Consider the following 26046-nt stretch of genomic DNA (forward strand, 5'->3'; position numbering starts at 1 on the left):
ACCTCCAGCATCACCTTTAAAAATATATATTTACAGGAACAATTCCCCATTCTCTGGGACTCTTAGAAAAAAAATCCATTTGGGGGGGAAGTAAGATGAACAGTGGAGACAGGTGTAGCACCGTCCCCCAAATCACCAAGACCCAGGTCCCTAGGCCCGGGCTGGGACGGTGCTGATGGGAGGTGAACCCAGGAGTCCTCTGAACCCACACTTCTCCAGGAATTCAGACTGAGCAGGCTTTATGTCCCTCATTCCTCCCTCCCAACTCCAGGGACACATAAAGGGTCCTTTGTACCCGCCCGCAGGAAAATTGGGGGGCTGGGAGGGAGTTGAAAATACACATTTGGTATCAAAAATAAACACTTGGGGGTGGCAGGGAGATCCCCCAAATCCCTTCCTTCCCACCCACCCCATCTCAGATATAGGAAGAGATACCTCCCTCTCCCTTATTGAAAAGCCCTGTTTAAAAATAGATTATACTATCAAAATGGCAGGGGGTGGGGGACAGGGAGACCTGGAGTACTGGCTGGAGGGGCCCCCCAGACGGGGACCACTCCCCAAAAATCCCTCCATTGGGAGGTAACAGGCAGGACCCCAGGCATTTGGCAGACACAGGAATGGCTTCTCAGGGGGAGAACAAAAGGGGCATTCCTCCCTGGCCGAAAAGGTGGTTGAGAAAGGACAACCTGTCTGAGAGAAAGGCTGGGGAGGTGGAAATTCCCATCTCCAAGGGTGTGAGTCTTCCTTGGCCAAGACTCCCAAACCATTAAATGGCACAAATTCTTCCTGGACCCTTGGGGAGGGCCAGGAATAATAAACTACAACAAGCTAGCTCTTCTACCCATACCCCAAAGTGAAGACAGGGCTCCCTCAGCTCCCCAAGGGCAGGCTGAGAAATAAATAAAGAAAGGCCTGTCTCAAGCCAGACCCCGATTGTCTCATCTTGGGGAAAAAATGTGGAACATGGGGGAGATGCCCTTGCCACCCCCTCCAAAAGAGTTGGGCCAGGCTCCTCCCAGTGGCCTTCAAAAAATAAATAAATAAACCGTCCCCACCACTGCAGTAGGAGACGTATAAGAGCGGCCACTGGGGGACTGATCAAGAAGAGAGAAGTTGTATGTTTTTTTGTGGAAGGGTTATTGAGAGATCCTTCCTCCTAAGAATCCCTACCCAACCACAACTGGAGCACGAGTCTGTCAGCTGAACTATGTTTCTCCTTGAGACAGCTGGCTGGAGAGAAGTTCAGGGCATGGAAGGAGTAACCCCAGAAAGGGGTGGTGGTGGTTGTGGTGGTGGTGGTGATAGTCATGGCTTCTGGGGCCCTGGGGAGAGCACCACGGGGGTTGAGAGGCCATCCACGCTGATGGAAGGGATGTGCACCTGGGCGCTGCCACTGGATGGAAACTGAGGACAGAAATAGGGAGAGGTCATGGATGGGGACCGTGCTAGGGTCACTCACCCTTTCTGCGATGGGGGGAGCTGATCCTACCTGGAAGGAGAGCTTGGCCGGGCTACGGGGTGCAATGGGACTCAGGGTGCTCCAGAAGTGAATGCTGGGGGGCAGCGAGCTGGGCGTCAGCAGCACCGGGGTCTGTGGGGAAGGGGTGGTCAGAGCACAAGTGAGCAAGAGGGCAGCTGTGGGAAAACCAAAGGAACTTGGTTCTGGCCCCAACTGATTTCCCACTCATACTTCCAAAATCACTCCTCAAAAGTGCACAGGCCTAGACCATAACCACTGAGACCATGTCTGTGACAGCTCTCTGACTTCACACAGACAACTCCTCCTAACTCCGGAGGGCCCACCCCAGCCTCACTAGGGAAGACTACCTCCAAGAACCCACCAACATGCTGTTTTCAAAGCTTACCATCCCAGTAGCTCAGGATCAACTTCCAACTCTTATCCCCTACCTGCATACCTCACAGGAAACCCACTGAGAAAATCCCAGACCCAAGAGCCCCACTCAGGTTCCTCAAGCCATGCCTCAACCCAGAAACAGTTCCTGCAGAAAGCCTCTCAGCCCCTGCCCACAAAACTCCCCAGAACTGCCCTTCTTTGGGCACCTGATCCTTGGCATTGCAGACTCCTCCGTCCAGTAGCAATCAAGCCTGTCCCTCCACGCAGCCAATCCCACTTGAAGGCTCCACCCTCCCACTCTTTCAGAGGTAATCGCATTGGCAGTAAGTCTATTTCTTCCCTCCCCTACCCCGCCCTAATCCCATTTGTTCCAGGTGCCAGTCCCGCCCCTTTGAAAGTTCTCACCAATGTGTGCGTAGGTAGCAGGGAAGGCGTCAGCGCTGGACCTGGCGCCTGTAGACCCGAACCAGTTCCCGATCCTGGAGTCCGTTCGGGTCCTGGTCCACCCAGCAGGCTCGGGCTGAGTGGAAGCTCCAGGTCCCGGGGCTTCCGGCCCTTCTGAGGCTGGGCGATCTCCGTGCTGGGTGTTGTGGAAGCCGTGAGGCCGCCCACCTGCGCCGCAGTTTCCATTACGACGGCGGACAGCCGGGCTGGCACGCCCTCTGCTGGAGGGACTTCTGGGTCGACTTTGGGCTCAAAGGGCTCGGCCTTGACGGCTTCCAGCACAAACCCCGCCTCCCCACTGGCTGCAGCTTCTAACTCTTCCTTGGGCTCTTCCACTTTGACTTCTGGGGGCAGTGGCCGGCCCAACCCAGGCTCCATATTTGGCTCTTCGGATTTAAGGTTTGGGGCCTCGGGTGGGGTCAGGATGACCTGGGAGAGGTACGAGTGCAGAGGGGATGCCTGAGGATTGCTGGGGTAGTGAAGCCAGTTAATTCCCATGGAAAGTGGGACCTGAGAGTAGGGGCAGGTCCTTTAACAAGATGTGGTACTTTGCCAAGAAAATGGGGCTTCTTCTGGTCGTCCTATCTGGAATGCCTTCAGGGGTGGGACTCCAGGAGATACTGCCCCCATTTATAAAAGCAGTGTTTCTCAAAAATTTGCTTTACGGACCAGCAGCATACACCTCATCTGGAAACTTGTTAAAAAATTAGACTCTTGGGCCCATCCCCAGACTCACGTAAAGGAAAACTCTGGGGGTGTCCCCCAGCACCTCTGGCTTAAAAAGCCCTCCAAGTGCTTTCTGATGAGTGCTAAAAGTGTGAGAGCCAGTGCATTAAGCAAATACATTCAAGGGCACCTACTACATATTGGGTGTACTGCTAATTGTAGTGCACTCAATTTCCTTCTTCCTTCCCAGGGTTTGAATAGTTTCCCTCCCCATCTCTTTCTCCAAGGGGACTTCTGTGTCCCTCCTTCCACTATATCATCTTTAACAGGACATTTATGTCCCTCCTCCTCCCAGTCCCTCTCTATATTTGGGAATTGTACATCCCTCCTCTTGCTGAAATTCCATATTCCAGTCCTTACCTGCAGAGGCAGGCCAGCCTCCTCAGCCTCCAGGCAGGCCTCCAAGGGGTTTGGACTGGTGCTCCTGCTCCCCGAGGGAGGCACTGCTACTCCTGTAGGGCCGGTGCTGGGGAGCACTGTGGAAGGCCGAGGATGAGAGGGCGGTTGTGGCTGCAGGGACTGGATGGTGAAGGTGGAATAGAGGCCTGAGCGCATGTAATCGTTTCGGCTGCTGCGCGCCAAGCTGCCTGGGCCTGCCATTCCTGCACCCTTGAGTGTGCCTGGCTTCCCAGAGGCAGTGTCCCCGGGGATGGCGTGTACAGCTGTGGCACCTGCATTTGCCAGAGTGGAGGTGACAGACACCTCAGGCTGAGGTGGGCAGTCCTCAGTGGAGCACCCTGCGACCTCAGGGTAGGACACAAACTTGTAGACAAACTTCTGGCCGCTCACTTTGCGGATGATGTTCTGGTAAGGGGAAGAGACAGGATAGAGTGTCTTAGAAGAAAGGGCCAAAGAGAGTGGATGGTGAGGAGTGTCTCCTGGTGTTTTTTTCCTTCATGCCTCTCCTGTCCTTTTACATATACACTGTCCCGGCTCAGTGTCTGTGTCCCCATAGGGTCCTCTTCCCAGCTTCTTTCACATCTCACTCATCTCTCAATCTGGGGCCTCCTCCCTTCTCCCCTACTTTCTACTACTCTCCCCCAACACGATTTCCCTGTCTTCTCCCCCAGCTTCTTCCCCTTCTGTCTCCCCACTGCATAATCCTTCCTTTAGTCTACTGCCCTTATCCCTTCCACATCTCAGTCCCACCCATCCCCCTCCAAGTCTCCCTCTGTCATACTCTCATCTCCTTCTGTTCGATTCCCCCACCCCACCTTAGATACACATGGCCATGCCCACTGGCTCCTCTCCATACTGGGGCCGAACTAGGGAAGTGGATCTAGGAACAGGCTTTCCTCTTGGCTCCTGGAACCAGGGGTGTCTGTGGGCTAACAGGGCCAGGCCCTAGGGGTGGCTGCCAGGACACAGTTTTGGAGTCTAGCTAATGCAGTATGACACGGAAATGAAGTCACTGATATAAATGTTGGAAGAGACTAAATGAATGTGGAGGAATACCGTGATGAATTGTTAATAAATATGAATTATTAGAGGATGATTTAAAGCTCTTGACACAGCCGTGAAACAGGGCAAAGTCATCAGGGTGGACAGGATGAGGAGCCTTATTCTTAATACCACTGGGGAGGTTTAAGCCAAGACAATTGGAAAATGAAGTAGCTGATAGCAACTAACGAGAATTAAAATACTGGTATAAATACTGTGGGAATCTTAAGGCTGCCTTGGGTGGGTCACAGAGCATGTTTGGGGTATTTCAGGATAGCCCTGGAAGGTCTCAGGGATGTTCTGGTGGTTTCAGTGCATAGAGTGAGGCAGACTCATTATGACTAGTGTTCTGAAGGTTTGAGATAAAGGATTAAAATATAAAAATGAAATAAATGCTGTAAGTGAGTAAGGGTGGGCAGCAGCACAGGTCCAGGGCTGTTCTGGGGGACAAGAGGCATCTGGGGGCATTAGGGCACCTTGAGGACATCTTCATGTTGGCCATGAATGTCACAGGGTGGGTTTGTGTTTCTCAGAAAAGGAATGAAAAGGGAGACTCATTAATATTGAAGTTTCAGTGTGGGGTGAGAGGAACGGGAATTGGATGAAGGCAGTCAAAAGGCACAAACTTCCAGTTATAAGAAAAGTACTAGGGATGTAATGCACAACATGATAAATATGGTTCACACTGCTATATGTTATATATGAAAGTTAAGAGTGTAAAGAATTTTTTTTCCTTTTTACTTTCTATCTGTATGAGCTGGTGGATGTTCACTAAACTTATTGTGATAATTATTTCTTGATGTATACAAGTCAAATCTTTATGCTATATGCCTTAAACTTATACAGTAATGTGTGTTAATCATATTGCAATAAAACTGGAAGAAGAAGAACATTGTTTTGGAAGTTTCAGGTAAAGAAATAAGAAAATGAAATAACTGGTATAAATGTGAGGGGGGGATATCTAGCACTGGTTTGGCAGTCTGAAAGGAAAAGATAAGGAAAATTTACAATTTTAGCTACAGGAATAAGATGATAAAATAAAATAACTGATATAAATATTGGAGAGGACTAGCATTGCTCTGGGAATACAAGAGGATGGGGTGTGGAGCAGACATTATACATGTTGTTTCAGAGGTCTTAGCTAACGAAATAAGATATGAAAATAATTGGTAAAAATGTTGAGGGTCTTGGAGGATGAGATAGGCAAAGGTTAGGATAATGCTATCATGGAGGCTTTGATTCTAAGAATAAGGCTATTCTAGAATTCTTATTCTTGGATAAGAGCAGACCATGAAATACCTGGGGGAGCCCAGGACTGTTCCAGGATGAGGAAGACTCATTATTAATAGTTATCAAAAGTTTTGGTCAGAGGAATAAGGAATAAGGCAAGAAAATGAAATGTGTGGGGCGTGGTTGGGACAGCAGGACTCTGGGGATCTCAGAAAGAATGGAGTGAGTAGGGGTCAGTATTAATGTTGCTTTGAAGGTTTTAGCCAAAGTTAAAATACAAGAAAATAAAATAACTGGAATAAAAGCTTGGGGGCCCCAACATTGGTCTGAGAGTACCAGAGGACGGGGTAAGAAATGGTAAATTTTAATACTGTTTTCAAAATTAGAGTTAGATCAAATTAAGACAAGAAAATGAAATAACTGGTATAAATGTTTGGTGGTGTGGGGGTGGGGGGAGTGGGTTCCCAGCCCCGGCTCAAACACCTTACCTTGTCATAATAGTACCGCAGGGCCCGGCTGAGCTTGTCATAATTCATGTTGGTCTTATTCTTGCGCAGCCCCCACAGCCGGGCCACCTCCTCAGCGTCCACCAGCTTGAACTCACCGCCATCCCGAGAGGTCCAGGAGATGATGTGGCCATTGCCTTGCTCTCTCAGCAGCTGCAGCAGAAACTGCCACAGCGTCACAGAAGGGTCCATCGCTGGGGAAGTACTCACGCCATCCCAGGGGTACCTGGAGGGCAGACAGCTCAGAGCTGAGAGGCTGTGAATACATAAAGGGGAAGAGGTCAGCAGGAGAAAGATTCCTTTCTTTCCACCTTGCCTCCACCTCTGTCCTCAGCAACCACCATCATTCCCTGAGCACCCTCAGCCTGGTTTTGGATGATGGAGGGATGGGATGAGAATTTTGGAAATGATAGGATAGTGTGAATGCATTCTGCCTGTGGGACAAATGTGAACCTCTGGGGGCCAAAGGGCAGACTGTGCTAGGCAGAATAATGCCCCCCACCCAAAGATGTCCACATTCTAATTTCTGGAACCTGTGAATATGTTACACGGCAAAAGGAACTTTGCAGATGGATTTAAGGTTATGGACCTTAAGCTAGAGAGATGTTTGGGTGACCTCAATCTGATCACATGAAGCTTCCAGAAAGGAAAGTAGTCCTGCTAACACCTGGATTTTATCCTGGTGAGACCTGTGCTGACCTTCTGACCTCCAGAGCTCTTAAGAGAATAATTTGTGTTGTTTTAAGCAGTTAAACACAAGCTGGAATCAAGACTGCCGGGAGAAATATCAATAACCTCAAATATGCAGATGACACCACCCTTATGGCAGAAAGTGAAGAAGAACTAAAGAGCCTCTTGATGAAAGCGAAAAGGAGAGTGAAAACCCTGTCCTAAAACTCAACATTCAGAAAACTAAGATCATGGCATCTGGTCCCATCACTTCATGGCAAATAGATGGGGAAACAGTGGAAACAGTGACAGACTTTATTTTGGGGGGTTCCAAAATCACTGTAGATGGTAACTGCAGCCATGAAATTAAAAGATGCTTGCTCCTTGGAAGAAAAGTTATGACAAACCTAGACAGCATATTAAAAAGCAGAGACATTACTTTGCCAACAAAGGTCCATCTTGTCAAAGCTATGGTTTTTCCAGTAGTCATGTGCGGATATGAGAGTTGGACTATAAAGAAAGCTGAGAGCCGAAGAATTGATGATTTGAACTGTGGTGTTGGAGAAGACTCTTCAGAGTCCCCTGGACAGCAAGGAGATCCAACCAGTCCATCCTAAAGGAAATTGGTCCTGAATATTCATTGGAAGGACTGATGCTGAAGCTGAAACTCCAATACTTTGGCCACCTGATGGGAAGAACTGACTCATTTGAAAAGACCCTGATACTGGGAAAGATTGAAGTTGGGAGGAGAAGGGGATGACAGAGGATGAGATGGTTGGATGGCATCACCGACTCAATGGACGTGAGTTTGAGTAAACTCTGGGAGTTGGTGATGGACAGGGAGGCCTGGTGTGCTGCAGTCCATGGGGTTGCAAAGAGTTGGACACAACTGAGTGACTGAACTGAACTGAAAGCAGTTAAAAGTTTGTGATAATTTGTTACAGCATGACTAGAAAACCAGAATAATGCCCCTCACCTGAACATTTTCATTTGCACCTTCTACCATATCAAATACCAAGTTTCCCAGGAGGTTCCTTCGGTCAGCTTCTCATAAAGGCTGTTCACTCCATGCTGGGTTCCCTTCCTCTGCTTTCAAGTCTTCTCCATCGTTCAAGTCTCAGCCCCAAGGAGCCTTGACTTTATGAAAATTCCTGACACTGAAATGTCTGCTCTCTTCTGTCTGTCTATCCCATGCTCCTCTGACCTATTCCTTTCCTTCTGGTTCTCCTTCTTGACAGCAGCAATAATGAACATCTACTGAGTGCTAATATGTGCCAGGCATTGTACCAATTAGAGGCAATATGGCCTATTGGACGATCATCCAGGCTCCAGAGCCAGACTGCCAGGGATGGAATCCTCATTCTGATACTTATTAGCAGTGTGACCCTGGGCGTGTTCTTTAACCTCTTTGTGCCTCATTTTTTCCATCTCTAAAATAGATGGTAAAAAAAACTACCTAGCTCACAGGGTTATTGTACAGATTAAATATGCTATGCCTGAGGTATGATAAGCTCTTACAAAATATCCATTTCTAATTTGCTCCTAATTCCTTATCCACTATACAAAATATCCATTTCTAATTTGTTTCTTATTCTTTATCTGCTACTCTAAGACCTGATCGGAAACAAAGTAAGGCCTTTTGTGGTCTTTATGATCTTCACTTGGTGTGATTTTTCATACATCTTGCTACAGAAATCTGAATGTAGCTGATTACAGAGCCCACTAAGAGTATTATGTAACATCTTGTATGTGTACCTTGTTACTTTTCTAAAATCTGAAAAATTCAAAATTGTGAAACACATCTGGCCCCAAGGGTTTTAGATAAGGGCATGTAGACCTGGATTGCTATTTTTACAGCTACTGACTCATTTTCTCTCATCACAATGTTGGGAAATAGGTACTCTTATTATCTCTAATTTATAAAGGAGGAAGCTGAGGCACAAAATGTCTAAATGACATTTACATACCACACAGCTCTAAGTGGCAGAGTCAAGATTTGGACCCAGGCAGCCAAGTTCCAGTTGTCTGAGCTTTTCAACCATTAGACTAAACTGCCCCTCATACTGACCACTCCCTCAGCCTGTCATGCACAGAACAGGACCTTCCCTGGCCTTCTCCCCACAACCCGTAACTGCTCCTTTTGCTGAGTGTGAGTTGGAAATAAACATGAGCTTCCTAATCCTTAAGGAAAGAGTTTTCATCAATCACCCAGCTGGGATTGCTGGGTTAAGAAAGAACTTCTCTCTATTATTTATAGCTTTGAGTCTTTAATCTGTAATGAAATACAGTCTGATCCTCTTATGTCTGAGCTGTTTCTAAGTTCATTCGGCAGACACAATTTTAGGCAATTATGTAAGTCACAAGGCCATGAAGTATCCAGATCACAGTCCCATCATCAGACACCTTGCTGGGTTTATTTGGAAGGCCTGTTTGTTTCAGAGGCACAGAGTCCACTGTGACTCCTGGTGGTGACAACAGGCAATTTTACCAGTTCCCCTTTCAGCAGCCACAGAATCTATCACTTAAGGTGAAACCTGACAGTTGGCTTCAAGCCTCAGCAGCACACGGGGTTTTGTATTTTGTTTATTATCACATCTCCCAAATGACCCCTAACAAGAGTTCTAGTCATATGCCTCTCTCAGATGCATTTACTTCTCTTTATTTCATTCATTTAGCAAGCATTTATGGAGGGCCTACTGTGGGCCAGGTGCTGGGGAAGCAGCAGTGGATACAACAAAAATCCCTGCTCTGGCATAACTTACGTTTTAGTGGGGAAGACACAAGAAGCAAGATAAACAAGAATTCTTCAGATGGCGATAAGAGCTCTGGAAAAAAACAAAGAAACAGGGGAGAAGTTATTTTCTGAAAAGGTAGTTGCTGTGGAGGTGATATTTGAGCAAAGACCTAAGAGAGGTGAAGGTGTCAGGTTTGTGACAACCTGGAAAGCAGTCATCCAGGCAGAGGAAATAGCTAGGGTGAAAGACCCTGAGGCTGGAGAGCCTGGCCTGGTCAGGGGAAGGGAAAGGAGTCTGGCACAGTCCAAGAGAAAACAGTGAGGGGAAAGTATCAACAGTAGGAACTGAGAACAGAGAGGCAATGGAGGCCGGACTGTGTGAGGCTCTTTTAGGCCAGGAAGGGCTTTGACTTGACTGAATGAGATAGGAGCCATGAGATGGCTGTGAGCAGAGGAGTGACAGGCTGTGACTTGGATTTTAACAGAATCCCTCAGGCTGTTGTGAGGAGAACCAGCTGTAGGGACTGAAGAGGCTACTGCAATAGTCCATGTAAGAGATGGTGGTGTTAGCAGTGGAACTGGTGAGAAGCAGCTGAGTTCTGGATAAAACCTGAAGACAGAACGAATGGAATTTGTTGACAGATAGGATTGGGGGTGGGGTGGGGTGAGAGGTGACTCTAGGTTTGTGGCCTGATCACCTGAGATAGGAGCCCTGCAGGAAAGCAGGTTTTGAAGGGAGAACATGATTTGGAGATGGTCAGTCTCAGAGGCCTGTGAGACACCTACATGTATGCCAGGAATAATATTACCAATTTAAAAAACAGGAACCAGCCACATAACCCTTACCATTTTAGTCATTTAACTGATTCAATCCTCAAACCAACACCATGGGTGGGCACTCTTATTACCCTCCCATGTTCCAAATGAGGAAATGGAGGCACAGAGAAGTAATGTAACTTGCCTAAGGTCACAGAGAGACAGGGATCAAACTCTGGCAGTTTGGCTCTAGGCAGTGATCCTAGCCACTTTGTTCCACCAGCTCTCCACAGAGTGAAACTGAACGGTAAGATCCTAGAGGGGGACAGGGATGCTATTTTATACAGGGTGTTCCCTGAGGAAGTGACATATGAGTAGAAATCTGAAGGAGGGGAGGTAGCAAGCCATACTGACATCTGTGGGAAGGGTCTTTCAAGCACAGGGAACAGAATGTACAAAGGCTCTGAGGTGGACCAAAGCTTGGCATGTTACATCGTGGGCACCCTGAGTTCATCCAGTTCCCATTTCTAAGGATATGCATGTGCTGATCTCCCTGCCAGGAGTGTCCTTCCCTCTTCTCAACACACGATGAACCATTTATTACACACATCATCAAGTTCTACGATCTCCCAGGCAGAATTAATTCTTCCTCTGTGTGCCAAATAACCTGTCTACCCTAGCAGATCTGTTCCTCTCTGGCTTGCCAGCCTCATACTCCTCTGTCCTGTTCTAGCTCTGTAATCATGAGCAAGTTACTCAACCTCTCTGGGTCTGTTCCCGTACCTATAAAATGGGGGATGTTCCACTCTCAAAGTTAAGTATCTTCAAGATACACCTACTCTGAAAGGTTTCTGGGAGGATTAAATGTCAGTATATGCCAACATCCGCTGGATCATCGAAAAAGCAAGAGAGTTCTAGAAAAACATTTATTTCTGTTTACTGACTATGTCAAAGCCTTCGACTGTGTGGATCACAATAAACTATGGCAAATTCTGAAAGAGATGGGAATACCAGACCACCTGACCTGCCTCTTGAGAAACCTGTATGCAGGTCAGGAAGCAACAGTTAGAATTGGACAGGGAACAACAGACTGGTTCCAAATAGGAAAGGGAGTACATCAAGGATATATATTGTCACCCTGCTTATTTAACTTATATGCAGAGTACATCATGAGAAACACTGGACTGGATGAAGCACAAGCTGGAATCAAGACTGCCGGGAGAAATATCAATAACCTCAAATATGCAGATGACACCACCCTTATGGCAGAAAGTGAAGAAGAACTAAAGAGCCTCTTGATGAAAGTGAAAGAGGAGAGTGGAAAAGTTGGCTTAAAGCTCAACATTCAGAAAACTAAGATCATGGCATCCGGTCCCATCACTTCATGGCAAATAGATGGGGAAACAGTGGCTGACTTTACTTTTTTTTGGCTCCAACATCACTGCAGATGGTGATTGCAGCCATGAAATTAAAAGATGCTTACTCCTTGGAAAGAAAGTTGTGACCAACCTAGACAGCATATTAAAAAGCAGAGACATTTCTTTGTCAACAAAGGTCCGTCTAGTCAAGGCTATGGTTTTTTCAGTAGTCACGTATGGATGTGAGAATTGGACTATAAAGAAAGCTGAGTGCTGAAGAATTGATGCTTCTGGACTGTGGTGTTGGAGAAGACTCTTGAGAGTCCCTTGGACTGCAAGGAGATCCAACCAGTCCATGCTAAAGGAGATCAATCCTGAGTGTTCATTGGAAGGACTGATATTGAAGCTGAAACTCCAATACTTTGGCCACCTGATGTGAAGAGCTGATTCATTTGAAAAGACCCTGATGCTGGGAAAGACAAGGCAGGAGGAGAAGGGGATGACAGAGGATGAGATGGTTGGATGACACCACCCACTCAATGGACATGAGTTTGGGTAAACTCTGGGAGTTGGTGATGGACAGGGAGGCCTGGCGTGCTGCAGTTCATGGGGTCACAAAGAGTTGGACACGACTGATCGACTGAACTGATATGTAAAGGACTTTTGTTCCAGCCACACTGGCCTCCTTCATGGCCCTTGAACACGCCAGACACAATCCCTCTTCAGGGCTTTTGCACTGGCTGTTCCTTCTGCCTGGTACACTCTTCCCTTACACATCATGGGTCCCTTCCTGAACTCCTTCAAGCCTTAATTCAAGTGTCACCTTCTAAATGAGGCCTGCCCTGTGCCTAAGATTTCAACCACCCTGATACTCTATTCCTACCTTCCCTTCTTCACTTTTCCTCCTTAGCACTTGTCTAACATACTAATTAGACTGACTTATTTATATAGTTTGCACTCTTAGTAAATGTCTGCTCCACAAAGGCAGGAATTTCTGCTTGTTTTGTTCCCTTTCATATCCCCAGCACCTAGAAGAATGTCTGGTGCTCAGTAAGTGTTTGTTGAATAAACAGTCCTGATTGACTAGTCTCTTAACTCACTCTCTTATGCCCTCTTCATCTCCATCTGTCCCTAACTCTGATTTGTCTGAAACTGTTATTTTCCCCATTCATTTGTGCAATAAATTCTTATCAAGTACTAGATAAGAATTTTAGGTGTTGGAGACCTAGTGGTGAATACGCAGACAGAAAGAGTTCCTCATGGGACTCCCATTTTAACAGGGAAAGACAATAAATAAGATAAACTGTAAACAGAGTGCCTGACAGTGATAAAGGGCAAAAACACAAATAAAGCAGAAAAGGGGCCTGAGTCCTGCTAGGTATGCAGGTACAGATGGTCGGGGACAGGTGACATTTGAACAGAGTCCTGAAAGGAACCTCACAGAGATGGGGGTAGACTGTTCCAGGCAGAAAAAATAGCCAAGGCAAAGACCCCAAGGCTGGATTTCTCCTGGTGTTTCTGAGGATGAGTGAGGTCACTGTGGCTGGAACAGAGTTAGGGGTGGGTAGGAGGTAAGGCCAGAGAAGTTACTTGTTTTATTAATTCACAAGGCAACTCACTCCAGTATTCTTGCCTGGAAAATTCCACCGACAGTGGAGCCTGGAAGGCTACAGTCCATGGGGTCACAAGAGAATAGGACATGACAGAGAAACTGCACACACACATTCTTTATTTACCCTGGAGGGGATTCTAGTTCTGATTCCCCCACTTTACCAATGAGGAAACATGAGAAGAGAGAAAGTGGCTAAATCACTAAGGTCACATAGCTGCTGGGATCGGGTGTGTATGTGTCCTGAGACAAGGTGTGGAATGGAGACAGCTGAGGGAACAGCAAAAACCAAAGCGTGGAGATGGGAACTAATTTGGTTTTTAAGGAATGGGGCCTCAAGCGGGGTGAGATGAAGTGAGAGAGGAAAGCGTCAAAAATCATCCTATGTTCTGAGGAGCAATCTAATCTGATACCTACTGCATCACCTTTGAGTAAGGTATCCCTATGCTGAACTTCCCTCAGTACCTATCTTAAAGGTTGGATTAAATGAGCTCATTAACATAAAGCATTTTGCCTGGTACAAGGAGGTGCTCAATAAATGTTAGCTTCTATTGGCAATATCACTATCACTAATGTATTCATTTACTGGAGTGAGGTAGGATGTCTCAGTGGTTAAAAGTGTGTATGAGAAAGTGTGTTCTAGGGTAAAAAAGACCTAAGTTCAACAAGCACACAGGCTGATCCACAATTAAGAAGGAAGGAGGGTGGCAGGAAGGCCATGGACTGATCCACCACCACGAAAGGAGGGGGAAAATAAAAGCACACAGGTTGACCCTCCTGGAGGGATTACAAGCCACTGGACTCACAGGATGTTATACCAAAAGGGAAGGGTGTGAACGCAAGCACATGGGTGGCAGGAAGGCCAATGAACAGATCCACAGTAAAGGTGTGTATGTGTGTAAAGGCTCACCTTATTTACTAGGAGCAAGGAGATAAGAAAGCACACTGACTCCTGCACAATAGTGGAGAGTCATCCCACAGACTGATTAAAAGGAAAAGGGGACAAGGCCATTTACTGGGCTACTGAAAATGGGGAGATAAAACGCAATAAACTGATCCACTCTTAAGGAAGAAGCCCAAGGACTGGAGTGACAGTCTACAAAAAAGGGAGAACAGGGCAACAGGCTAATAAGCAGGGGCACGTGAAAAAAAAGCATGTAGATGGATCCACTGTAAAGTGGTGTGTGTGTGATAAAAGCCATGAACTGATGCACTGGAGGTAGGAATACAAGTTCACAGATTAACTCACTGTTTGGGGGGGTGGATACAACGCTACGGATTAACTAGCACAGGAACAGTAAGGGTGGAAAAACAAGGCCACAGAAGGGGCCCCTGAAAGTTGAGGACAGGAGAAATACAAACACTCAGATGCACCTACGGTCAAGGAGTTGGACACTGCCGGAAACTGGTTCCCTATAAGCGTGGGGCGGGGGGCAAGACCACAGACCAGTTTACTGTAAGGTGGGGTGGGGAAAAACACAAACACGGAGACTGATCCATTATAAAACAGAAAGGGGGGTTAGGCCACGGTCAGATCCACTACAAGGGGCGATGGGAGGGGACAATGCCACAGGCAAGTCCACCAGCCGTACTGGCGGTGGTGGGGAGCCGAGCACTAGCAGGGCTTGGGCCAAGCCACATCTCCCCCGCCCCCTCCCGCGGGGGCGGGAAGGATACTTGGGGTCATGGACCGGGCCCTCCAAACCTCCAGGCCCCGGACTCACCTGTGCGTAGAGCAGCGGCGGTGTTGGCAGCTCCGGGGGGCGGGGGCTCCATGCGCTGCCCCACCGCCCCCCAGGCCCGGGGTCCGAGGCGGCGGCGGCGACGACGGTGGCGGCGGCGGCAGCACCTAGAAGCCGCCCCTGCGTTTCTTCACCGCTCACGTGGGCCCGTGAAGGAGGAGCCGAGCGTCCTGCCGCTCGCTGATTGGCCAAAGTACCGTGGATCGACCGCGCGGCTTCCAGGGTTGGGCGGGCGGGCACTGCTCCACAGACCTATGCTGTGATTGGCCCGAGGGGAACTGATGGAACGCGGATGGCCGCCTGGGTTCTGAAGAGGAGAGCTCGGCCCTGCGGTGCTTCACACTGATTGGTTCAAGACAGACTGATAGGCCGGGGGCGATTGACAAGGTTTTGGGGGCGCCTGCCTCGCACGGATTGGCCTATATGGGGTTGATGGAAGATATCCAGCCTCCGAGGATACGGATGATTAGGTCCTGCTTTCTGCTGATTGGCTGCCGAGCGACTTCTAGACGGCTGCCAAAACCCCAACGGGGTGGTGCCGAACTCCACGCAGCTCAGCGGAAGCAAGACTTGTATAGAAGTACACAGGCATACCAGCCCGCAGGGAGGAGGTCTGGATACTGCGTAGGCGGGCAGGGTAACTGTGTAGTGATTGGCTGGAAAAGACGAATTTAGAACGGAGCAGCTGCCAGACTTACGAAAGTGTGTGCTGAGTGGCGGAAGCTAAATACCTACGGGGGCGGGGTCGAGCTGCAATCAGTTACAAACAGGCGGAACCTGGCTTTGCATGGATTGGCGGAAGCTGGACTCAACCTAGAATAGAGACCAGACCAGGGAAGGCGGGATCAGCCCTACACCCATTGCTGGAAGCTGGAACTGCTTAGCGTCTGGGGCAAGGCCAAGGTTGAGCCTAGATGGACGTGAGTGTAATTTAAAGTACCTGAGGAACAATTGGGGTGTTGGGAGAAAGGTAAACCTTTTGGTCAGGAGTGAAAGGCTGAATTGCTTTGAGAACAAACCTCCACCATGAATCGGCCCATTCTCTGGTAATTCAGAGTACTGTACAGGAAAAGAAATGGAAGGGTCAGGTGGGGGCCCAGGTTGCCAAGGCAACGGTAGAGAGGGCACAGAAGTCAAAAGGCAGGACTTCAGTGGTGCATTAATGGTCCCACACAGACCGGATCTCTGGGCCTCTTTAGTACTTTGTGCTTTAGAAACAGGGCACTTTAGGAAACAGTAGGGGTTAAGGGGGGAAAGAAGGGCCGTGTGACTCAAAGACATTCAGGCTCTTTAATGTCAGGGGAGGTAGGAAGAAGTCAGTGCTGAGTCTCTGGGAAATTCTGCAGACCTTGTAGCTCTCTAAGCCCCTGAAAAAGAGAACATAAGAGGCTGAACAGAGACTGGGTCCAGGCCCCATCCCAGGCTTGCGCGGAACTCTCTTCCCTCTGAGCCAGCCTGGCTCCAGTTTGACTCCAGTTTAAAGGAAAATGTGGTCCTTCCCATCTCTGGCTCTCTCTCCTTCTCAGGTCCCCACCCTAAACATTTGGAGATAGAGTCTAAGAATGGAGTGAGCTGCTCTCACCTCTAGCAACATGTGGATATGGGCCTTGATATTCATGGAGTCCTTGGTGAGGTTGTCGCTGAGCCTGGAGAAAAGAAACAAGAAAGGTGAAGTGGGCCCCACTTATGGTCAGGAGGATGATGCTTCTTCATCACTTCAGGAACTAACTACATTCTGTATGACTTCCACATGGTAGGTGGTAGAACATCCTACTACCTGAGCTGCTCCTATGCAGAGATGCCTGGCTGCCATCTGGACTGCACTGATTCAGAGACATTTTACTGAGTGCCTACTCTACACCAGGTCGTTTTAGGTACTGGGAGATAGCAGCAAACACAGCAAACAAAAATCTTGGCCTTGTGGAACTCAAATTCTCATTATGGGGGACAAATGATGGGAATAAAATATGGAATATGTCAGATGGTTATAAGTACAATGAAAAAATTAGATGTTAAGAGAGGATAACGAGTGCAGGAGTGGGGGCTGTAATTCTAATTAGAGTGCTTAGGGATCGCTTCACGGAGAAGCACGTTTGAGTAAAGACTTAAAATGAAGAAGCGAATTGTGTGGCTAGATGGAGGATGAGTGTTCAATACACAAGGGGCAGCAAATGCAGAGGCTCTGAGGTGGGAGTGCACCTGCCATGTCTGAGGTACAGCAGAGAGGCCAGCAGGACTGGAGAAGGATCAGTGAAGGGGGGGTTGTAGAAGGTGAGGTCACAGAGGTAAGCAGGGGAGAAAGATCATGTAAGACCTACCAGGCCATGGTAAGGACTCTGGCTTTTATTCTAAGTGAGATGGGAGCCAGAGGAGGATGGTGATCAGAGAAGGGATGTGAAATGACTAGGGTTTAAGAGGATCCATCTGGCTGCTGTGTGGAGAACTGACTGGGGATAAGGACAGCTAGTGTGGAAGAGGAAGTCCAGTGAGGAGGCAGTCCAGGTGAGAAAGGCAGACCCAGACCACAGTGGCAGTAGTTGAGGTGATGAGAAATGACTAGATTTGGGATATATTTTGAAGGTAAAGTCAACAGGATTTACCAAAGGAGGGTGTTGGGTGTGAGAGAGAGAACTCAAGGAAGACACCAAGGCCTAAGTGACTGGGAAGCTGGAGTTGCCTGAAACCATGCCAGCTCTGGGCTGTTGAGTTACATGAAAGAAAAAAAAGTGGAAGTATCAGTTGCTCAGTCATGTCCGACTCTTTGCAACCACATGGACTGGGGCTCACCAGGCGCCTCTGTCCATGGAATTCTCCAGGCAAGAATCCTGGAGTGGGTTGCCATTTACATGAACCAGTCACTTTTTTCTCTCTATGCCAACTGGGACCAGTCTCACTCAAAGAATCCTAATTCACCCAAAGGATCAAGGAAGGCCTTTGAAGAATGAGTAAAACAGTAGGATAGTCTTTTCCACAAAAAGTCCAAAAGGCAGGAAAGAGCTTTTTAAGGAGGAGTCAGGAGGCCAGAGTGTTAGAAACTAAGTGAATGGTGGAAGAAAAGTGGCACAAGTTAGGATCCAAGAGGTAGGTAGGGGACAGATCATGTAATCTTGATATTATGAGAGGAATATGGATTTTATTGTGTTGAGCTATCTGTCAATGTAAGAGTCAGTTTCAGGGAAATGAAATACTGTTAAGAAAAGCAGAAGGCAACAACAAAGGATATTAAATTGGGGAAAAATAGTATGAACCCATTTATATATCACTATCTCTCAAAGTTGTGTTTTCTTTTTTTTTTTTCAAAGTTGTATTTTCATCTAGCCCTCTCTCCTGAATTCCAGCCTTGGGAGTTTTAACTACATCTTCAGAAAACTTCCTTCAATTTTTAATGATCACCTCACACTTAACAGGTCCCAGACTGAAATCCTGATTTTCCCCTCCAAATCTGCTCTCCCCTTATCTTCTCCATCTCATAAAAGGGCAATTCCATCCTTTGCTCAGCCGAAAACCTGGACTCCTTTTTCTCACACCCCACTTCCAGTCAAGCATCCTATTTATAATTGCAACTGCTCCATCCCAGGCAATGTTTCTAGCCTCCAATCCTTGCTGCTTTCTGCACCACTGTCAACCTGTGACATACTACATCCTTTACTTATTTGTTTATTATTTGTCTCCCCTGAATAGAATGTAAGCTGCGTGGGCAGAGATTTGGTCAGCTTTGCCCCCCCCACTGTATTCACAGGAACCAAAAAGTACGTGGCACATAGTATATACTCAGTGTATAAGCTTAGTCTATGAAAGGTTTCAGCACTTAAAAAAAAGGAGAAAAGTATAAAGTTCACCAAATGCTAGTTGTAACAAAAGGGATATGTTTAATTTATTGCTACTGATTTAATATGTAAGGCTGTGTTAATAGTCAAATAGTTATTCTGTTTTTTCTGTAATCATGTCTACTTATGGGTGTGGATGTGTACTCCTTTCTGTGTTATCAGAAAGAATATATACAGAGACCTGATCTTTCTACTCCCCAAACAGAGAAATAGACTAAAAACAGGAAGTATTGATAGGCCATTTTGGTTACATAAAATAACCTGAAGGAAAGTTATTTAAAGTGTTTCTCAAATAACCACACATTTTAAAGAAGAGAATGAGCTCCACAGACTCAAATCTTCATCTCCTAGAAAGATTCAATTACTAGGGAGTCCTACTAATTATAATAAAGTAATAAGAGATTCATGGGCTTCCCAGGTAGTGCTAGTGGTAAAGAACCCGCCTGCCAATGTAGGAGATGTAAGAGATGTGGGTTCAATCCCTGGGTCGGGACGATCACCTGGAGGAGGGCATGGCAACCCACTCTGGTATTCTTGCCTGGAGAATTCCATGAATAGAGGAGCCTGGCAGGCTACAGTCTATGGGGTTGCAGAGTCGGACACAACTGAAGCGACTTAGCACAGTAAGGAATTCACATTTCTCATCACACTAATAGACCAAATCAATAAATCAGAAAGACCAAACAGGGGGCAAAGACACATACCTCATTCTGGGGAAAGACATCAAGTCTCAAAAAATTAAAATCTATTTGAAAGGCTCAGGAATCCGGTGACATAACAAGGAAGGCTTTATCACTAAGAAAAAAAAAACTGACTTGTTCTAAATGGCTACTGGTTCAGAATTATACTGGCCTATTAAAGCAGGCCCCTCAACCAAACTATTTACCAAATCTTATCACTAAGATTTAGAAATCTCCACAGGTCTGAGGCTCATTTGAGTTTATGAACACTGAAACCTCGAAAAGGTCTGAAAAGAGAAGAATTACTGAAACCTAAGGTAGCCAGCTCTGGAAGAAATGAATAAGACATAAAGGGAAATATAACCTAGAATTTTAGATCAGTAGTATTCACACTTGTGAGATGTTGTTAATCTAAGTGTATTTGCTCAGCGTCCCCTCACTCACTCCATCTGAGTGACTGAACGCTCACCATTCTCAGCAGTTCCTGTAACATGGCAGGCACACTGGTCCCCTTGCCAGGAATGCTCTTCCCTAGAGAGCCCTATGGTGTGTTTACTCAACCAAGTAACTCAAATGTTGCTTCCTCTCGAAGGCCTTCCTTAGCCACATTTCAGAAGTCTCTCCACAATCACAATTCCCCTTCCCTACATAGAACCTTACACTCAGAGTTCATCCTTTATCCCCACGCTACCTCCATCACCAACAGAGATCTACCAATACTTCAATCCCCACTTAAATCTATTTCCAGCATATGCTTTGAAATTCATTCAACAAACACAGGGTGCCTCCTATATGCTATGTGCTATTCTAGTGACTTGAGATGTAGAGAAAATCTCTCCCTTTGCAAAGCTTATATCCTAATGGGAGCAGGCAATGAACATTATAAAAAAGTAAATCACACAGTAAACATTAGGTGGTCATAAGTGCTAGGGAAAAAAGAAAAAGTAGAACAAGGGAGGGGAATCAGGAGTGCCAAGGGTTGCAATTTTCAAGTTAGGTTATAGGAAGTGACATTTAAGCAAGACTTCAAGTGAATAAGGAGAAAGGAAGCCATGCAGGTATCAGGGGGGAAAGTGCTGTAGGCAGACAGAGAACAGTTATTGCAATTGTGCTGAGGCGTGATCACTCTGTGGGCATTTAAAGAGCCTGCGAAGGTTAGTGTTATGAGAGCACAGTGAATGAGCAGGAAAATTAGCAAGAGGTGAAGTCAGAGGTAACTTGTTTTACGTTACTGATTTACAGGCTGAGACCTCCAGGATCTGTTCAAAACTGTGCTGATGTGTAACAGTTATAGCCCTTCTAGAATGCAAGCTTTCAAGGAATCCTTCTGTCTTGTTCATGCTGCCTCCCCAACATCAAGCACAGAGCCTGGCATACAGCAAATGCCCAATAAATTTTTGTGTGAGTGAACAATACAGAGACCATTTATTGAGTACTTATTATGTGCTACACCTGGGGCTAAGCTTTGCATTACCCCTAGAGAGAGGGGTAAGTGGTTCCTAGGTACCATCCCAGGTAGCCAGGGTGAAAGGGGGAAGAAGGATGTTACAAATGGTGGTGTTTTAGACAGTATCCTCATGCAATGGACTTACTCTGTGAGGAGACTGCTCTTACGATCAATGAACTTGAGAGCTTCTGCCAGTGTCAACTCCAGGAAAAAACCATATCCAAGGGCCACATAGATTCGTGAAGTGTCTGGGCTAAGGAAACAGTGGTGATAGGAAGTGGATAAGTCCTTATCACTGTTTAGCATACCACACAGTTTAATATTTTTTTTTACTCCCCACCCCCCACCTTCCCCAAACTGAAGGTCAGGGTGGGCAGAGAATTTGTCCTGTTTTATTTACTGTCACATATTCAGCACCAAGCAGTGTCTGGTTCATAGCAAATACTAACAAAAATATTTGTTGAATGAAGGAAAAGGGAAGCTGAACCCTTTGGGCTCAGAGGGGCAGGTAGACACTCACACCACTGTGTCAACGAAGAAGTTACAGCCCAAATCCACCTGCATATATAACTCCGAGTGATTAGCTTCCTGTGGGGCCAGGGAAAAAGAGGTAGGGATCAGTGGTCAACTTTTAGGTCAGGTGACAGGTTTTGGTCTTGGGTATCTCTTCTCTTCCCCCTGCTTTGCTCACAAAAAGACAGTACCTAACCCTGGTATCTTTACCTGGAGTCGCTCAATGACATTTCTCAGTTGAAGGTATTTGGCCAGCTGCTCATATACCTTGTCACGATGGTCCAGGACCTTTCTGATGGGACATGACAGGACAAGAGCAAAATGGTGACCAAGAGGAAACCCTGTCCCTCTTGGAATATCTCACATCATGACCCCCTGAGACTCTCCTGTCACCAGGGTCTAAACAGGAATTTTAGTGCTGAAGACAAGGTTTGGACTCTGGGTCAGATTGCTTCGGTTTGAATCCAGGCTTTCCATTTTACTAGCTGTGTGACTTTGGCAAGTGAGTAACCTCTTTAGAATTCAATTTCCCCATCTTTAAAATAGGAATGAGGAGTATTACTTCATAGAGTCATTAGGAGGATTAAATGAGTATTTACTATAAGGCATTTAGAATAGTGCCCACCAAACAAAGTTCTCTATATGCGTTAGCTCTTATTTATGAGTATTATTATTACACTCTACTCCCAATGCCTCCCTCCAATCAGAATATGCCATTCTCACCCTAGATAAAAATCCTCCATCTCTTTTAGGATGCTTGTAATCCTAGACCTGAACACTCTCCTTCCTGCTCAGATTAATAATGATAGTAATAATTTTTTATACTCACTGAGCCTCTAGTATCCAAGTTAAACCCTTTACAAAGACTGAATACACTGAAAACCCAAACCCACCGCCGTGAGGAAGGTTGCATTAACTTCCCCATTTCACAGATGAGGTAACTGAGGCACAGAAAGTGGAGGCGAAGTACGTGTTCACACGGAAAGCAAAATGCTCAAGCCAGGATTTGAACCTGAAAACTACAGCTTCAGAACTCTTAACCCTTTAGGGGCATCGGAAGCCGCGCATGCGCGGACACAGGCTCCATTAAACCACCATGTCGCCCTCCTCACCCCACGTTGCACCCCGGATATCGCCCCTCCTTCCTCCTCGAATGGCGCACGGGGCCGGGCTCTGAACGCCTCACCCACCAATCAGAAGGCTAGGCCCTGACTTCGAACGCCCCGCTCACCACGTGGACCGCTCCAAGCGCTCCGCCCCCCCCGTTCTGTCACTTACTGCAAGTCCCGCTGCAGCACGTCAGAGATGAAAGCCTCATAGCGCAGCACTTTCTCCGCCGTTGCCTCCACCGCCCGCCGTTTAGGGGGCGTCGCCATGATGGGCTCCTGAGGAATGGGTAGGGAGAAGACCACGTTGAAGACCACTTGTCTCAGTTTGGTCTCAAGCACAGTACAACTGCACCTTTTCAGCGTTGGGAGTTGGGTCGTCCGGCTTATGCCGAGGGTTCAGCCTTCCGCCCCTCCCAGCTCTGGGACCCCATCACACAGGGACACCCAAGTACGGCCGTTACCTGAGAGCCGCCGGCAAAAAGAACTGTTAGTAAGAACCGTGGCTTCCGGGTGGCGCGGGTAAATGACGTACGACGGGGGCGCTGGCCAACCAAATAATCAGGTGGGGTGAGGCGGTCCTGAACTGAAAAAAACGCCGGAGAGAAGGAAAGGGCGGGGCTTTACGAAATCAGCTGATTACGGAAGGCTGCAGAGCGTGCGAACCTGGACGGCGCAACAAGCCTATGGGGATAGTGCACTGTTGCTGGGGGTGGGGTTTATGGGATTTGGCGGGTTCCGGAGGAGGCGGGACACACACAGCGAGTAGAGAATTTGGTATTTAAAAGTCCAGCGCTTCAGAAGCAGTCGGGCAAGAAAAGATTTTGAATCTGGTCTGTAAAAAGGAAAGTACATCCTTGCATCGCCCTGGATTTTGATTTTTCACAAGGGAAGCTTGGGTTTGACTTCCAATAATGGAAATAAATGTGAGCATTAAAAAAAAAACGTTTTGAAAAGGAGACAAATTTTCTGACTTGCACCTTTGACGACTCCAGCTCTGTAGCCCGCAGTCCATGACTGGGGTTCAAGCAGAGGTTGATAACGCACCATGTCTAATCACGTCATTTAATTGGGGCGTCAAATGGAGGGTTGCTGAAGTCCTCTGCCCAAGATAGGTTATCTTGTAGTTAGAAAGAGTTCCTATGTTTTTATTTAAATGTGTAAACTTTATTTATTTTTATGCGCTCAAATTACCGAATGGATTTATTTCCTATGTTAGATTTTCAAATAATAGCATCTAATTCAGTTAAGTCCAGGCCTGAAGGAGAACTCCAGTGCTGGATCCCCCAAATGATACTCCCGCCTGCAGGCCCTAGAGCGCCCACCGTATCAGGGAAGTCTTCCCAGATAATTTGTGGGTTTGCTGTCTAAAACCAAGCATTGTTTCAAATGCTCAAAACCTGAGCAAGTCAAACTTTTCTTTACCCTTAGAACAATATGATTGCAAGGAAAACTTTGTGAGTTAAGAAAATTATTTTTGGTAAATCATCTCATGTTACATATAGTTATAATTATATTTAGTTTGATCAAAAGTGACAGTAGGTAGGTAGACAAATATCGAGTTAATCTATACAATTTTCCTGTGGAAAAAAGGGTGTTACATTTATTATCTTCATTTAACATGGAGAGCACAGAGTTCTGATGAGCTGGAGATGGGTTTGTGCAAGTTTATCAGCTTACATTTCACAAAAAAAATATGGAGTCCATGTAAGATTTCTTTTGTTAAAACTTTCTTTTTCAAAACGTTTTCAAAGTTGGCACTGAATGCCCATATAGCCTTTACTTAGATTCACCAAATGTTAATATTTGACAGCATTTGCTTTTTCTCATTTCAGACCATCCAATAATTGTTGATATGGCTGCATAGCATTCCATCTTTTGGATGACCTCAGATTTTTGAGCCAGCCTTCTGTTCCTCGATGTTTGGATCTGTCCAGTTTTTTTCATTGTTATAATCCAGAATAAGATAACAGTCTTTGTTTTCAAAATTTTGTGTGCAACCAGGTTTGTTTTCTTGTGACAAACTTCTAGAACTTAATTTATTGATCTAAGGGAGATCATTACATTGTAAAGCAAGTGTTAAGTGACAACTGTATATCTACTTCCAATAACAAACTTCCTCATCCAAGTTTTACATCAAGGTCAGCACACTGTGGCCCACTGTTTGCTGACCCTTGATTTACTACTGTCTGCAAGCTAAGAATACTATTTCCATCTTTTAGAGGCTTGAAAAACAGTAGAGTATTTTGTGACATATGTGAAGGAAAGTTACACAGCTCAAAATAGCCTGGAGTTAAAACTCCCCTCCGGGTCCTCCCCACCATTCTATGCAAAACAAAGAACTCTCTCACCTGAAAAACACAATGGACATTAAGGTTGATTACACCCAGCTCCCAGCCGGTCCCAGCCCCTGGCCAATCTCTGGAATTCCTTGCCCCAGCCATTTAAGAGATAACCTAAGGAAGCTGGTGGAGTTACTTCCAGCTGGGGATTCCTGGGCCCCCCCACCCCCATTCCAGCTAATTTATCCTCCCCACTTCCCTAGTTTTGGGAACCTGAGCCCTGAAGGGGCCCAAGAAGTCAAGAGCCTTGAGAAATGCACAGTGCAAATATATTGACTTTATTTGTCTCCGTTTGGGAGCCTCACAGACATATCTAGGTAAAAAAGATTGTTAAATAAATGCCATCAGCCATCGCAAAAAAAAAAAAAAAAAGAGAGAGAACTAATCCGAACAACCTTGGAGAAGAACAGGCCCCCTTAAAACAGTAGATTTCCACATATATGCCTATATATACTCACTCTTTTCTTGGGTTAGTTAGTGCAGCAGCTCACTAATCTGACTGCTGCCCCTTCTTGTCTCATTAAAGGTGATCTGTTCCTGTAAAGTGCTGGTCTTGTTCTTTCTCTGAACCTCACTTTCTCTAATCCCCTTACCCTACAATATAAAAATTATATGAAATTCAAATTTCAGTGTCCAATAATAAAATTTTAAACATAGCCACACTCATTCACTTACTCTGATGAAAGAAATTTTCACATATTGAGGTATGGGAAGTCATTCTGGCTAATACATGAGTTAACTTGAATTTTATGCTAACTAAAACAGCCTGTTTGTGGCCCATCAAATTTACATTGTACATCTGCTTTAATTATTAAAGAAAAGGACACACTGACCAAAAGTAAAGAAAATGCAAATAAGATAAATGTTAAATGCCTCCTTTTCTGGATGCCAATGCTGGTACTCCTTCAATGATAAGACTCCCTTCCCAGGTGCCAAGGCCATTACTGACTTGCTGTGTACATGCTGATCTGTTTTGTTTTTTTTTTAAACTTTGAAGGAATGTATCCCAGACTTGTTTGATGTTCTTTATTCTGACAAGATATAAAACTACCCTGAAAATCA

The 26046-nt window shown here is 46.3% G+C and overlaps 2 protein-coding genes and 1 long non-coding RNA gene across 8 annotated transcripts; 1 reads left to right on the forward strand and 2 right to left on the reverse strand.

The window, feature by feature from the left end:
• Window positions 1-10: 10 nt before the first annotated feature.
• On the reverse strand, window positions 11-15633 carry ELK1 (ETS transcription factor ELK1). Of its 4 annotated transcripts, none has more exons than XM_043458663.1 (7): window positions 15052-15633; window positions 9633-9695; window positions 6184-6427; window positions 3386-3829; window positions 2261-2728; window positions 1490-1591; window positions 11-1404 (listed from the first exon to the last, which is right to left on the reverse strand). In XM_043458663.1, the coding sequence occupies exons 3-7, from the start codon at window positions 6391-6393 to the stop codon at window positions 1306-1308; spliced, it is 1323 nt and encodes a 440-aa protein (XP_043314598.1). In that variant the 5' UTR covers window positions 6394-6427; window positions 9633-9695; window positions 15052-15633; the 3' UTR covers window positions 11-1305. The 4 variants fall into 4 exon arrangements, with proteins under 4 accessions (XP_043314598.1, XP_043314595.1, XP_043314596.1 ...); XM_043458660.1 differs by having other exon boundaries at window positions 6184-6457; XM_043458661.1 differs by lacking the exon at window positions 9633-9695.
• Window positions 15634-15649: 16 nt separating this feature from the next.
• On the forward strand, window positions 15650-20983 carry LOC122434870. 3 transcript variants are annotated; one of them, XR_006267482.1, is made up of 3 exons: window positions 15650-15989; window positions 16596-16943; window positions 20819-20983. It is a non-coding gene; the product is annotated as an uncharacterized LOC122434870 (long non-coding RNA). The 3 variants fall into 3 exon arrangements; XR_006267481.1 differs by having other exon boundaries at window positions 15655-15989; window positions 16596-16822; XR_006267480.1 differs by lacking the exon at window positions 20819-20983 and having other exon boundaries at window positions 15661-15989; window positions 16596-17049.
• On the reverse strand, window positions 16341-23238 carry UXT (ubiquitously expressed prefoldin like chaperone). The gene is made up of 7 exons (XM_043458664.1): window positions 23107-23238; window positions 22815-22921; window positions 21747-21828; window positions 21544-21611; window positions 21169-21276; window positions 16652-16715; window positions 16341-16436 (listed from the first exon to the last, which is right to left on the reverse strand). Exons 2-7 carry the CDS (start codon window positions 22910-22912, stop codon window positions 16386-16388), a joined length of 471 nt encoding a protein of 156 aa, XP_043314599.1. The 5' UTR covers window positions 22913-22921; window positions 23107-23238; the 3' UTR covers window positions 16341-16385.
• Window positions 23239-26046: the final 2808 nt, after the last annotated feature.

The sequence above is a fragment of the Cervus canadensis genome, chromosome X (genome assembly GCF_019320065.1).
Source record: "Cervus canadensis isolate Bull #8, Minnesota chromosome X, ASM1932006v1, whole genome shotgun sequence".
Taxonomy (NCBI): Eukaryota; Metazoa; Chordata; class Mammalia; order Artiodactyla; family Cervidae; genus Cervus; species Cervus canadensis.

Excerpts from the sequence above, each read along its gene's own strand:
- ELK1 (XM_043458661.1), bottom strand. The coding sequence starts at position 6,393 with ATGGACCCTTCTGTGACGCTGTGGCAGTTTCTGCTGCAGCTGCTGAGA. Across the intron at positions 1,592-2,260 it reads TGCTACCTACGCACACATTG|ACCCCGGTGCTGCTGACGCC; the intron begins GTGAGAACTTTC and ends CCTTCCCCACAG. Across the intron at positions 1,405-1,489 it reads CGGCCAAGCTCTCCTTCCAG|TTTCCATCCAGTGGCAGCGC; the intron begins GTAGGATCAGCT and ends TTCTGTCCTCAG.
- UXT (XM_043458664.1), bottom strand. The coding sequence starts at position 22,912 with ATGGCGACGCCCCCTAAACGGCGGGCGGTGGAGGCAACGGCGGAGAAA. Across the intron at positions 21,829-22,814 it reads GTGCTGCAGCGGGACTTGCA|AAAGGTCCTGGACCATCGTG; the intron begins GTAAGTGACAGA and ends ATGTCCCATCAG. Across the intron at positions 21,277-21,543 it reads TTCTTCGTTGACACAGTGGT|CCCAGACACTTCACGAATCT; the intron begins GTGAGTGTCTAC and ends CTGTTTCCTTAG.